The sequence below is a fragment of the Echinops telfairi genome, unplaced genomic scaffold (genome assembly GCF_000313985.2).
Source record: "Echinops telfairi isolate 266 unplaced genomic scaffold, ASM31398v2 ScPeMD7_7473;HRSCAF=8511, whole genome shotgun sequence".
Lineage (NCBI taxonomy): Eukaryota > Metazoa > Chordata > Mammalia > Afrosoricida > Tenrecidae > Echinops > Echinops telfairi.
Genome location: NW_022111377.1, coordinates 9,822,983 through 9,838,324, shown reverse-complemented (window position 1 = coordinate 9,838,324; position 15,342 = coordinate 9,822,983). Strand labels below are relative to the sequence as shown.

The 15,342-nt window shown below is 43.6% G+C and overlaps 1 protein-coding gene across 1 annotated transcript in view; it reads left to right on the top strand.

Annotated features, from left to right (window-relative positions):
• Positions 1-10,786: 10,786 nt before the first annotated feature.
• Positions 10,787-15,342, top strand: part of ITGA8 (integrin subunit alpha 8) — a 272,754-nt gene continuing 268,198 nt past the window's right edge. The window contains exons 1-3 of the mRNA XM_004712640.2: positions 10,787-10,829; positions 10,897-11,653; positions 12,308-12,441. Coding sequence (XP_004712697.2) covers positions 10,787-10,829; positions 10,897-11,653; positions 12,308-12,441 — 934 coding nt within the window. The remainder of the gene's footprint in view (positions 10,830-10,896; positions 11,654-12,307; positions 12,442-15,342) is intronic.

Genomic DNA, 15,342 nt, shown 5'->3' with positions numbered 1-15,342 from the left:
GCCTTCAGTATGAAGTATGACTCAATGTACAGAAGACCAAAAGCCACACAACTGGACCAATGGGTAATATCATAAATAGAGAAAAGATTGAAGTTGTCAAGGATTTTTGTCTTGCTTGGATCTGCAATCAATGCTCCATGAAAGCAGCAGTTAACAGATTAAAAGACAAAGCTGCATTATGCAAATCTGCTGCACAACACCTCTTTAGAGCATTGAAAAGCAAGGATGTTACTTTGAGGAATAAGGTGTGCCTGACCCAAGCCATGGAATTTTCCATTGTCTCCTATGTATATGAAAGTGGGATATTGAATGAGGAAGACCAAAGAAAATTGATGCATTTGAGTTGTGGTCCTGGTGAAGAATACTGAAAGTACTGTGGACTGCTAAAAGGACTAATTGGTCTGTCTTGGAAGAAGTATGGCCAGAGTACCTGTTAGAAGCAAGGATGGTGAAACTTTGTGTTACATACTTTGGACATGTTAAGAGAAGGACATCATGTTTGGTAAAGTAGAGGGCCAGCAAAAAAAGAGGAAATCCCTCGACGAGATGGATGGACACAGTGGCTGCAACAGGGGCCTCAAACATAGGAACAATTGTGAGGCTGGCGCAAGACAGGGCAGTGGTTCATTTTGTTGTGCATAAGGTTGCCAAGGGATGGACCTGACTGATTGGACAAGTGGCAATTGAGCAAAGGGGGTGAGTTCATTCTAGACTTGAAGAGTGACTACGGGTCATTAGTCTTGAGTGTTCCGCCAGTTTTTATCTGACCAGTAAGCCTAATCTTTGTTATGATTTTGTGTAGTTGTGTTCAGTGGTGGGTGGGATTCAAATAATTGAACAATTGTTTCACTGTCCTACTGATCATTTTAAGTACAAAATACAATATACCAAAAGATAGTTTATTGTTGCATACAGTTCATTCTTAAATAAGAACAAGAAAGGAGGGGCACAAAACTAGATTATGTATGAGTTTTAAAATATTAATGAAACATATTAAATAATAAAATCAATAAAATTGCTATTTTAGATATTCCCATATTGCTTCTTTTTTAAAAAAATAAATCATTTTATTGGGGGTTCTGATAGCTGTTATTAACAATCCATACATCGATTGCATCAAGTATATTTGTACACATATTGCCATCATTTACAAAACATTTCTTTCTACTTGAGCTCTTGGTATCAGCTCCTTCTGCCCCACTCCACCTCCCCCTAGTTCTTCTGGATTGGTGTCTTCACTTGTGATATAGTTTACTTTTATTCAAGCATTATCAGCTGAGTGATTTATCTTTAATTATGTTTTCACTGTAGGAGTATGATTCCATTCCTTTAGCGGTAGAACAATTAGACAATAATCATTGTGTTTAATATGTTATAAACAGGTGACTTCTCATCTTTGAATAATTTATTCACTTTTGAAAAACCCCTTTCTGCTTATGCTGAACTTACAGTAATTGTCCTGACAATATTTTAGTTTTTTTTAATACTTTCCTGACTTGCATAATTCACTCATAGTTTCTTGTGGGATTTGGGGGCATGACACAAGCTGAGATGAATGACAGTGTGTCACCTTCTGGTTGTTTGGCACTTGTTCTCTTTACATTATATGTTTGTTTACTGAAGTAACAAAAACACGGGCATAAAAAGGGAGTATTTCATCAGAAGTGTAATGAGTTTTATGAAATGAACAAATAAATATTACAGGCATAGTTCTAATTTTTTATACCTATGGACAGAATGAACATTAACTACGGGTGCTTATAATATACTGTTGTACAGATGATCATTAAATAAGAATAAGGAGGAGACACCATGTGGGAATTGTGCTTGATCTGACCCCACCACACTGAGGCGAAACACTAAGGGTGTGTAACAGAACAGCAAGGGGAACAGAGCAACCTAGTCCCAGGGAATACCACAAATAGACTTTGGGGCCAGGGTGTGGCACCCCATCAGACTCTACCAGAAAACACTCCTAAAGGCCAACAAACAGGCCTTGAACTATTTACAGGCTTTTTTCTGTTCGTTTGTTTTGATGTTGTTTTGTTTTCTTTTTCTGTCTTCTTTTTTGTGCATATTTTTATCTCTGCTGGTCTATCTAGATAAGATAGGTGGGATAAACAATCAGGAGGAGAAAACAATGGGACTGAAGGTTCCAGTTGGACATAGGAGAGGGGAAGGTGGGGGAAAGGAAATGGATGTTAACAAACCCAGGGACAAGGGAACAAGCGATCCAAAATCAAGGGTGCGGAGGGTATTGGAGGCATGATCAAGGGCAATGTAACCGAGAGGAATTACTGAAACTCAAATGAAGGCTGAACATGATAGTGGGACAAGAAGAAAATAAAAGGAAATAGAGGAAAGGACTAGGAGGCAAAGGGCATTTATAGAAGTATAAATGCAGGCAGGTACATTTGTATATGTAAATATATTTATATATGATGATGGGGAAATAAATCTATGTGCATGTATTTGTAGGTTTAGTATTAAGGTAGCAGATGGACATTAGGCCTCTACTTAAGTACTCCCTTAATGCAAGAACAATTTGCTCTATTAAACTGGTTTTCCATTATGCTAACCTTCCCAACATGATCACTGAAGTTGTGGTGAAGAAAGCTGATGGTGCCTGGCTATCAAAAGATACAGCATCTGGGGTCTTAAAGGCTTGAAGATAAATAAGTGGCCATGTAGCTGAGAAGCAACAAAGTCCTCGTGGAAGCAGCACACCAGCCTGTGTGATCACAAGGTGTCGATAGGATCAGGTATCAGGCATCAAAGAACAAAAACTCCTATCATTGTGAATGAGGGGGAGTGCAGAGTGGGGATCCAAAGCCCCTCTGTAGGCAACTTGACATCCCCTTACAGAAGGGTCATGGGGAGGAGACGAGTCAGTCAGGGTACAGTATAGTATCGATGGAACAAAAAACTTTCCTCTATTTCTTTAATGTTTTCTCCTTTCCTACCCCCCCACCCCCATCTATCATGATCCCAATTATACCTTACAAATCAGGCTAGACCAGAGTATGTACACTGGCACAGATAACAGCTGGAAACCCAGGGAATCCAGGACAGATAAACCCCTCAGGACCAATAACGAGAGTAGTGATACCAGGAAGGTAAGGGGAAGATAGGGGGAGAGAGGGGGAACTTATCACAATGATCTACATATAACCCCCTCCCAGGGGGATGGACAACAGAAAAGTGGGTGAAGGGAGACATCAGATAGTGTACAACATGGAAAAATAAATTATAAATTATCATGGATTCCTGAGGAAGGGAGGATGGGGGGAGGGAGGGGGGAAATGAGGAGCTGATACCAAGGGCTCAGCTAGAAAGAAAATGTTTTGAAAATGATGGCAACATATGTACAAATGTGTGTGGCACAATGGATGTATGCATGGATTGTGATGAGTTGTGATGAGCCCCCAGTAAAATGATTTTTTTTTTAAAAAAAAGAGGAGAGAACCTTGATTACAAGTGCCATTTTAACAACTGGTTAGCCAAACTCAACCAAAAAATTAGGTATTGGTTCTGTCAAACCAGTGAGAACCGGCTGGATCCCCCAACTGGATGTGTTCAGTTCCACTTTTCTGAAGCTGGTCTTTCCATCTCTGACTTTTCTCCAAAGATTCTGTGCTCTTTGACTTACATGACGTCAAAATTATAGCTTGGTCATCCACCGTGGACTCAAATCATGTTCCTTGTAAACATTCTTTAAGTTTGGGGAACAAAACAATTCTGAAGGGATCAGATCAGGGCTTTCAGGTGGATGGAGTAAGGTTTTTTCAATTAAATTCTGCTGGCATAGTACATGCCATCCTTGGAGAACGAGCAGGCACATTTTTTTTTAATAGAACAAAAAAATCGTTGGTGCAAATTTCCTGCTGTTTTTCTCATCAATTCAGTTTTCAATTTTCTTATAATTTTAATAATAAGCTCTCATGACCATCTTGTGTCCTTCAAGAAAATCTATCAAGATATTCCCAAATATATTGGAATCCCCAAACATACTCACCATTGGAATCCCCAAACATAGTCACCATTACCTTCTGAAGTAAACTCTCTGTCTTGAATTAACTGGACGAGCAGATCTCTTGGGAAGCCACTGTGTTTATTGGGACTTTTTTTTAAATCACCTTATTGGGGGCTTGTACAGCTCTTGTAACAATCCATGCATACATACATCCTTATGTCACACACATTTGTACATATGTTGCCATCATTTTCAAAACATTTTCTTTCTAGCTGAGCCCTTGGTATCAGCTCCTCATTTTCCCCCTCCCTCCCCCCATCCTCCCTTCCTCACGAATCCTTGATAATTTATAATTTATCTTTTCATATCTTACACTTACAACTTCAATTTCCCCTTCTCTCTGCCATGCTTTCTTCTATTTTGATAAATGCAGGGGATGCCAACTCAATATTAGAGACATTTCAATAAAAGTATTTTTAAATCCATATGTGTTATCTGAGTTGTTCCAAGATTTAATCCTTTTATTTTTTTTTTGTTTCCCCAACATGGAAAGTTTTGATTCTTCAGGAAACATTTCACAGATTTTAATCTGATCATGACACTAGAGGCAGCCCTAGACTCCCTGTGGTGTCTTCCACAGATAGCACCTGAGGCAGTCACTGAACTTGAACTTTAAAACACTCATATGCAAGCAACCAGTCAGAGACTCTGGCTTCCACTAACCTTATTGGAACACTTCAGACCCCTTCCCACCTATTTGTAGCACATTCATTGGTATCTCACAAGAGTCTTTTAGCCTCCCCCAAATACTGACATCTCCCTTTCCTACAAAACTGCATGAAGAGGTGTCTGGCTCCTTCAGAAGGCCTGAGCTGCTCTCTCCCAGAAGCCCACACAGGCATCAGGGTCCACAGTGGTGCCTGTGGTACTGTGTCCATGAAAGGTCCCTCCATGTGCAAAGGTGCTGAGCATCCTCTCTCCCATTTTCTCAGAAAGAGAGTGCTGCTGCTCTAACCCTACCATTTGCATGGAGGCAGCCCTTTCAATGTATCCCCGTGCTTCCTTTTGCACTGCACTCAATGAGTTCTTGTAAAGTGTACTGGAAGCAACCACACCAGACTCCAAGTTTACAACTAAAATATTGTATGCTTCGGTTCTTCATCAATTCCCTTTCACCACTCTAGTCTCTTGTCACCTAAATGACCCATCTTACCACTGATCAGTTATGTGAAGGTTTTTCTGGAGTGAACTTGCTCTGAGTCCGGGGAATCATTAGCAATCCTGATGATAAGTTCAGTGCCCCCTGGGAGTTTGAGTCAGTAAGATTTATCCCTAAAATGCCAATGTTTTGCAAGACCACCTTTTTTGCTCATTTGCCTTCCCTCTAAAGAAAGAACTTATTTATTTCTGTTTCAAGCCAAGCTGTATTTTAGAAGCTGCTTCTAAAAAGAGATCAAGTTGGAGTCTGGTTTTGACTAGTGGGAATTTTTCCTCAGTGCTTGTCTGCCTGCCAACACAGGGACCATTGCTACAGCACTTTTAACATGAACGTAGCTAATAAAGTCAAGAAGGGAAATCATAAAATAGAAGTACAAGCAAAATCATCAAAAAGAAAGAAAAATTAATATGAGAAGATTCACTCTCCAAGGGCCAAGAAAAGAAAAATTGCAGGCCTAAGCTTCTGTTAGCAAAGACACATGTCTGATTCAAAAACTGCACCCTGGTGGGGTAATGTTTATCCAATGGGCTGCTCACTGCAAGGTCAGCAGTTTGAAACCACCAGTGAGCTCCATCAGAAAAAGATGAGGCTTCCTACTCCCATTAGGACTTACAGTCTGTGGCAGTTACACAGTTTCCTGTCAATTTGCAAAAGGGTGGAGTCTAGCCTGTCAATCAGGTCGCAGCTTGATGACCTCCTTTGGAGGCACTACTGAGATAAATAGCTCAGTGGACACACACTGAGCTTCATCTTCCTGTTGACAAGATACATGCCAAAGCCCTGGAGCTGGAGGAGCCACTTGGGAACCCATACCAGCGCTGAGATGCTTCCACTGAATCCACAAGGCTTTCTACCCAATGGCCTGTGATCTTCCTATATTCGGCATCATTGCCTGTGTTGCATGAGTCTGAAGAAGAATGTATAGACTAGTATCGGACATATGGACTAATATCAGACTTATGGACTTGAACTGGACTGGGCTAGGATGTTTTCTTAATATACAATTACTCTTTGGTATAAAGTTCTCTATTACACACTTATGAGTGTCTCTGGATTTGTTTCTCTAGACTAACTAGACTCACACACAGTCTCAGAAACCACAAAGAGGCAGAGTTGGGGTTTTGTTTTTTGACCTTGGTAAAAGGAATCCTGGTGGTCCTGTGGGTCAGGTGCTGAGTTGCTAACCACAAGGTTGTAGATTCAAACCTACCAGCTGTTCTAAGAGAGAAAACGAGGCCATCTGTTCCCATAATGCTTTATACACGCAGGTGTATAAAGCTGCTCCAAAGTATTGGATGCATCACAAACTGACTGGTGTGTTTGCTCCTGGCCCATCCACTGGCCCCCACAAGCTGAGAGAATATCTCCTGCTGATCCTTTTCATAAGAACTAGACTTAAGTATGTTATGACAGGTGATGGAGTTAAAACAACCTGCATGCAGCAGTTCATTAAGACTGATGGTAAAGTCCAAACTGGTAAAACCTAGCCTGCTGGTTTTATGGGTGTCATCAGCTTTGACAAGACCAGAGAGAATTTCCATCTGATCTTTGTCACCAAGGGTCGCTTGGCTGTTCATGGCATAATATACCTTGAGGTAGTTATACAATCTGGTGTCAATTTGAGGATTAAGAGTGTAGGGGTGGAGTCTAGCCTGTCAGTCAGGATATACCCAATGAGGCCTCTGTGTGGGCATGGCCTTCTCCTGAGGATTCTGGGAACTCCTGTATTTCCTCCTTGGAGGTGGGAGACACACTCTCTCTCTGCTCACTCCCTGCGAGACATTTCTGATGAGAAGCCACATGAAGCTACTCAGAACCCTCGCAAGGGGAGAAGCCAAGCAGAGACCCTGCCAGCACTGAGATGCTTACAATACTACTGGATCCACAAGACTTCCACCCACTGGCCTGTGATCGTCCTGCTTTGGCGTCATTGCATGGGTTTCATGAGTGTGAAGAGGACTTTATAGATTGGTATAGGACATATGGGCTCATATCAGACTTATGGACTTGATCTGGACTGGGCTGGGATGGTTTCTCAATATTCAATTGTTCTTGTATATAAAGCTCTTTCTTATAGACATGTGAACGTCTGTGAATTTGTTTCTCTAGACTCCCCTGACTAACATCCTGTGCATTCATTTCAAGCTGATAGAACCTATGAGAACATGTGCTTTTACATTTGGCTCCTTCGGTTAATAGTTTCATTAGCATTCTTCAAAAGCCAGTTGGTAACGGAAGTGATTCCATTGGGACTGTCATGACTCATGACTTTAACACATGGTCATATTTCCCATAAAAAGAAATAGATTCAAACAGTGTCAGGAACAATGCTTTGCTAGGAAGTTAGAAATGCATTTGGTCTTCTCTTTAACAGCATCCACCAACTGGTTAAATGTTACAGCATCTCTATTTTTAAGTACTTTGGATTACTTTGATTCTTGTGGCACTCATTTATTTTGGGGACGTTTGGGCCAAATCTGTTCTCTCTTTGACCTTTTGGTTCTGTTCTTTTTAAAAATAGCTATGCATACCTTTCCCAGTATTAAACACACACACATGCACGTGTGTGCACACACACACAGTAAATAATTCCCAGACTTTCTTATCTGACAAAGAAACAGTGCAAGCAGATCTTTCAGAGGTCACACTTCTCATTGAGCACGAGGCCTGTCTCTGTGTCTCTTTGACAGTGTTCCAGATCTCCCTACCTGGCGTGATTCCCATGTGTCAGAAGAGAAAAATGTGCAAAGTACCTATTTAGACCTCTCTCTTCCCTGGAATTACGGTGGCTTTTTCCACCCCCTGGCTTCATGGAAGATTTATTATTCTTTCAGGCTTTTGGCCTCCTGGAGGGGGGGGGGTGTCAAAGAGCTTCAAGTTAGTTTGCTTAATCTTCACTCTTTGGGTACTAAAGGTACCACCAAACTTGTGTGCCACCAGCCTGCTTGGGAAAGTATACAGGTGCTTTAGTCTATATCTGAAACACAGTCACCTCCAAAAGGTGCTTCCAAACTCACTTTCTGTACCTGTCCTAATCACTGAAATTTAAAAAAATCATTGCAACCAACACCTACTTAATAGCATCAGCCACTGGTTTGGGCCTCTGGCAGTCCTGAGTTCAAATTGCACCACTTATTTCCTTTGGGGCACAACTATTATTACACCTCTCTGAATCTTAATTTGCTCATCTGTAAAGTGGGTAAGGAGCCCTGGTGGTCAAGAGAGCCAAGCGTTTGGACTGCTAACTGAAAGGCTGGCAATCAAATCCACCTGCTACTCTTCTGGGAAAAGATACGACAGTGTGTTCCCATGAATATTTGTCATCGTGGAAACCTTGGAGAGCAGTCTACTCTGTCCTTTAGGGTCAGTAAGGGTCAGGATTGACTTGATGGCAGCGGCTTCGTTTCTTGTTTGTTTTTTAATAAAATGCAAAGTGACAATCTTAAGACTAGCTTGTTATCTCAGTGAAGAACAAGTATGAGTTAGAAGAAAGGAATGAAACGATGCATCTGGATAAGACATTACAAATACAAGCAACAAAAGACTGAATGTTTTTTTAATGAAAAACTTTTGTGCATCAAAGAATTCTATAAAAAGAAATATATAAATTCCATAAGAAATATATACATTCTATAAAAAGAAAGGCACAGATAACCCTGGGAGAAAATATTTGGAACCTATATCTCTGACAAGGGTTAAGATCCAGAATATATAAAGAACTCCTACAACTCAACAACAAAGAGTTTAAAAATAGGAGATTAAAAAATAGGCAAAAGATCTCAATAGACCTTTCTCCCATTGCAAATGGCCAATAGCACATGAAAAGATGCCCAATGTCATTAGTCATTAAGGAAATATAAATAAAGTCCAAAATATAACACTTATTACTCATTAGGCTGGCTACTATCAGAAAAACAGAAAATAAATGTTAGGGAGGATATGAGAAACTGGATGGGAATGTTAATGGCAGCCGCTATGGAAGGCAGTTTGGCAAAAAAGGTGAACATATGACCAAACAATTTTACTCCGAGGAATATGCCCCAAAGACCTGGAAGTGGGGACTCAAATAGAGAATCCCGCCCCAACCCCCCACCCAGTATTCACCGTCGAATGAATCATACTAGTGTAAAGGTGGAAATGACTCAAATGCCATCAAAGAGTGATGGTGTGAACATGCATGCCTGCTTCCCTGGTGCTTCCAAGTCCATTCCAACCCAGGATGAGGCTACAGGACAGAATAGGCTTCCCCACAGCGGTTCCAAGTCAATAAATCTTCATGGAAGTCCACTGCCCCACTTTTCTCTTGGGAGTGCTAGTGGCTTCCAGTTGCTAATCTTGGGGTTAGCACTTTGGCGTCTGCCACCAAAACCAAAGGAAAAATTTACTGCCAAGGAATCAATTCTAACTCACAGTGACCCTGTTATAGAGCTTCTGAGGCTGTAAATCTTTATGGAGCACAGGACCTCATTTTTCTCCCAGTGAGAGGCTGGGACGTTCAAACTGCTGACCCTGCAGTAGCCGTCAAATGCATAAGCCGGGGCATCACCAGGGTTCCTTTAGTGTCACCAGATCACTTTAAAATGCTTTAAAAAATGACTTCAATCTCCTGTCCATAACTTAATGTCTACTGAGCCCCAGCCCAGTCCCCTGGGCTCAACGCTTAACTGCTCAGTTCTATGGTTAAATCTTGTTTTCTTTGACGATTGCATATTATGTAAAGGCATCTACGCTTCTGCTTTCCCTTGGTCTACTAATTACTCCCTCCCTCCCCCCAGCAGGGGGCGGACAAAGAGATCAATACAAAACAAACCTCTTGCCATCAAGTTGATTTTGACTCGTAGTGATACTTAAGAGTGGAGCTCAGCCCCATGGGGCTTCCAAGGCCGCAGTGTTTTTGGAAGCGGTCCAGCCGCTTCATCTTTCCCCTTGTGGATAGCGGCCACAGCCCAGCTTCGTTACCAAGGGCCCCGCCCCCGCTCCTCTCAGAGATCAATAGTAACCCTGGATTGGAAATGAAGCATGAATGCAAGCAGATCTCACCCAGCGCCCTCTACTGCCACCCAAAGTCAACTGTCAGTCCCCACACTGCTAGCATGAAGAGTAGCCGAAAGAATAAATGAGCTGATACCCAGGGCTCAAGTAGAAAGCAAATGTTTTGAAAAGGATGATGGCAACTTCTGTATGCATGTGCTTGACACAATCAACGGAAGATGGATGGATTGTGATACGAGCCGTCAGAGCCCCCAATAAAATGATTTACCAAAAAAAGGCTGCTGAAGGAGATAGAGTATCAAGTCATTTAATAGGCCCAACGGTCCGTTGAGAAGACATCCGGCAGTGTAAGACATGACAAAATAATCATAATTTATAAATTATCAAGGGTTCATGAGGGAAGGGTGGCGGGGAGGGAGAGGAAAAATGAGCTGATACCAAGGGCTCAAGTAGAAAGCAAATGTTTTGAGAATGATGAGGGCAACAAATGTACAAATGCGCTTGACACAATGGATGTATGTATGGATTGTGATGAGTCGTACGAGCCCCCAATAAAATGATTTTTTAAAAAGAAGACCCAAATAAAATCTCACTGTTGAATTATGTACTTCTGCAGGGACACGAGGGGGGCCTGCGGAGGAGAGGGTCATTGCATTTAAACTCCAAAGAGGAACTGAAGTATCAGCCATGAGGAGTTCCTGATGTTGCCCAGGTGCTGCGTCCCTCCGCCTCCTGGTGCGCACGCTTTCCACCTTCCGTCCGAGTCTCGCATCGGAGGACACCAGAGCCAAGGCTCGTCCCTTGTGGGAGGAAGGGATCCCAAGGACAGATGCTCGCGAGGACGTGGCGCACATCCCAAACGCGGATTCTCCTTGCCAGGCCACTGCACCAGACCGCCAGGACCCGGCCGCCCGCCGCCCAGCACCCGCGGTGGCCAAGGGTCCCGGGAGCCCGGCGCAGCGCGCGGGTCCCACCGCCAGAGGGTGCCCCGAGCGCGCCCTGCCGCCCCCCGCCCCGCTGCCCGCCGAGGGTTCGGCGCGCGCTGCCTTGGCCAGCCCCCAGCCGGGCCCGGGACGCAGGCGGGAGGATACCGCAGGGGACGCACGGCTGAGCGCCCGGGCTGTCACCACCGACCCACCGCTCGCTCCGTCCCGGGACGCCGGCTTCTGGAGACCCCCCCGGCCCCCCGCCACCCCACCGCTCGCTCCAGCCAGGCTCCCGGGCTCCCTCTCCCCGCTGAGCACCTTCCCGGGACGGAGAGCGATGTCTGCCCGCGCCGGTGGCGGTCTGGCGGCTTGCCGGGCACCGCCGCTCGCGCCGCTCTGGTGCTTTTCAGCCGCCCTGGGGATGCTGTGGTCCCCAGCCTCCCAGGCGTTCAACCTGGACGTGGAGAAGCTCACGGTGTACAGCGGCCCCGAGGGCAGCTACTTCGGCTACGCGGTGGACTTCCACCTACCTGATGCGCGCACGTAAGTCGGGGTTCCTGGGGAGTTCGCTCTGGGGCGCGGGCTCTGTCCTGCGCCCCGGGGTGGGGGGGAACCCGCATCGTCCCCTGCAGCCTGTGGCTGAAAATCCACCCCGCTGCCCACTTGGAGACCCATCCCGCCTCCCAGCCTGTGCCATCCTCCCCCTTCCCTGCTAGGTGAGCCATTGTGTGAGTTTTGAACTAGAGCCCTGATACTTGCTTGGGGAGCTCGGTGTACCGTTAAACACCGTGGAAAGAAGAGAGCGGGACCCCGCAGTCGGAAGCCTGGGAGAACGAGGACGACATCCTGGCCGGGTGATCCATAGCCTGGGACAATGAAGTGTCTGGGCACAAGCCCTGTCTGCGACAAGCAGCTGGGTGGGCTCTGCCCCGCGAGCCTTTTCTCTCTTCGCTCATCTCCCTGTGCACGCGTCGCTTCACCTAGGGAAGAATGAGGACTATTTACACTGTCTTCTAAACCGAGTTTCCAACACCCGTCGGTTTCCAGGAGGAATCAAAGCTGACAATCAGGCCCCATCATCAATACTTTCCCCCACCCCCACCTCCAGGTCGCCCTGCACTCCCCACAACAGAGACTAGATTTCATTCTCACAGTTTTCTGATACCCAACCAGTGACTCTCTCCATCCCTTTTACAGAGCGAGTGTCTTAGTGGGGGCTCCCAAAGCCAACACCAGCCAGCCGGATATCTTGGAAGGGGGCGCCGTCTATTACTGTCCCTGGCCGGCCGAGGGGTCTGCTCAGTGCAAACAGATACCATTTGACACCACCAGTAAGTGATCTTTGTCATTCTGAGCTGCGGGGCCCTGGTTTCAAAGGAGAGCCTTCCTGGAGTCAGCTTCGCACTTTTCTTTGTACTCTGTGGCCTGAAGGGGGTGTTTGGGTCTGCAGGGCCTGACGAAATGGGGGGGGCCGTGTTTAGAGAACCCGCGAGAGGGTCCTTGAGTCTTAGACGCGTGCTAGTAACAGTTCCTTAATATCCTGAGATGAGCACTTCAGAGAGGACAGCCCCTTTGAAGAAGTATGCGTGTTACACCCTAAGTTCCACCCATAAGGTCAGCAGTTTGAAACCAGCAATCACTCGGAGGGAGAAAGACGAGGCTGACCTCTCACTACCCCACAGGGGCAGTTGACCTGTGTCGCACAGGGTCACTATAACTTGGCTTTGAGTCAATGGCAGTGAGTTTGGTTTGTTTGACTTTAACCTTGATCACAGAGGGAATGCAGTTGCTTCCGAGGGCAGATGTAGGAAAAGACACACTACACCCCTAGGTTTTCAGTGTCTGGGCTCTAAGACAAGGCTCATGTGTGGTAGACCCAGACTTCACTCCATGTTGCTGCTTAATTCTTTACAGAAAGACAGACTTTTCTTCCAAAATATTGGACATTGGATGCAAACGAGTACAGGCAGAGTGTGGATGGATTACATTCATTTCCAAAATCTCTAGACAGATGTTTCTTATTTAATTAAAGGCAAAATGCATTTTAAACAATCCAGGCTGGTTAGGTTTTCCCTGGTGTTTTCTCTTTGGGTCCTGAGAAAATAATTGAAATGCAATGCTTTCAAAAACATTAAGCTTGAATGCTTTCATTTGTATCACCCAAACATTGTGAATGCAAAGGTACACACCATCAGAAAGCAAGTATCTCTTTCCTTCTGAGAATTGTGAATCGATCAACTCAAATAATTTTCTTATGTGAACACAAAGATGAAAAAGCATCATTATTGATTTCTTTTTATTGCATTTCAATTGTTACATTGGCATAATTTTAGAATTTTTGAATGTCCTTTTCCCTAGAATTTCGATGAAGTTGAATTGGGTGGCTTGCAACTGTTGCTTTGACTAATTTGTATCTTTTCCCCCTTAAATTTCTGTGAGTTGGAAATTATTTTGAAGGGAAAAAAAACCTTATCCAAGCATTATTTTAATTATGATAAAATTAGAAAAAGCATTTTAAAATTACGCATTCCTTAAATAGCTTATGCAGCACACACATAGCTTATATTATCATTTTGCTAAATATATAGAATTCAGGTACCATTTGCTAAACAATTCAGTTTTTTCCTACCATTTAATTTTAAATTTAGTTTCCAGAAATTGGAAAAATTAAGCCTCTTAATGTTAACTTGAAAATTCTTCAGTCAGTTGTTTTATCAGGACTTCAGCTGCTCTTTAGTTACAGACTTATAACTTGAGAACAACCTTCTTAAATCAGAAGAACTGAGCACTTAAAAATAAAGCTAATGCCCTTTGAATAATCCGCACCAAATCATTTGTACTTTATAAAGCGTTTTAAAGTTAGACCGTGAAAAATAAAGGTATAAAATCATTGGCATTATTTGAATTTAAGTTAGGTCAACAAATATTTACATTTCGAGACCTATTTAATGGGTTTTTGTCAAGAAGTAATCTATACTCAAATTTATGACTTTAACCACCTTTGGCAACATCCCTGTAACATAGCAAATTAGGATCTAGTAGCATGTGCTTCAGAACTAATGTTTGGCCAGAAGAGTCATACTTGAATGCCTTCCTCACTATGAATCCCAGTGGATATCATGGTTTGTTCTATGAGAACAAGAGAACACAGACATGAGAATGAATGCTTTCATCCTGGCCACCGATAGAAATCTTCAATGTTATGTTAAAAATAGATATTAGTTTCCCCAAAATTCTCTCTGCAGCAGTTGTGCCGATCTTTGAATTCTCTGTCCCAAAGAGAACTAATGCTGAAAGACTGTGCTTTGGTTTCCAGAATAACCCACAGGAATGTGCTTAACCCTTATTGAAATGGAATTGTATTCACAAGGAAGCAGAAGAAGTCACATGAGCACAATGTTCAGCAATTCAGCAAGTAGGAGAATAAGAAGAAGCTCGAGAACAGGCCCATTTTAAAAGGAGAAAGATGAGGCATAGATTGTACCTTTTGGACAGGTTATGCAGAAGACATCTGGATGTCTGACAGGGCCCTAGAAACTAATGTTGTTGGTTCTACATCATGCTTTACCTCCAAATATGTGTTTTCTTCTTTTCCTGGATGAGTTATCCATCATTATCATCATGATTTTGGGTTTCATAAATAGAACAAAATAAAGAAGTAAAGAAATGAGCTAGAACTGGGAGTGGGGGAGGGGAGATCAAACAGTTTGAAGAAACAAATGTTCATGATGGAATGAACACCGTGGAGAGTTTTATTGGAAAAATAGTCATAGTTGATAAAGAAAATTCACCATATCAGCCATCAGGGGGTACTGTGGGCCCAGGAACCTTGGTTGCTATTGGGAATGGCAGTTAAAAAATAAAAAAAAAGCAACGGGAGCACAGCTCAGGTGTTTGCTACTGACTGGGAACCAGGACCCTGTCTCACTCAACCAGGTATTGTAACTACACGTCCCAAGACCTTGGAACTGGCAGGGGAAATCTTTGATGAGACGCCAAGGAAAAGAGAAAGGATAGAAGCAGCCGCTCTGAATAGGAGCTGTAATTCAGTGAATGGCATGATGAATCTGTAAAACAAAACAACCACACAAAATCTCTTTTATGATTAAGGAAGATGACCTCAATGTTGTGAGATGCCTAACACCAGGCCTGGTAAGCAGCTGAGGTAGGCTTGTAGAAGACGTCTGCCTATGCCCAAACCCCAAACCAATTCAGTGCCGTCATGTTGGGGC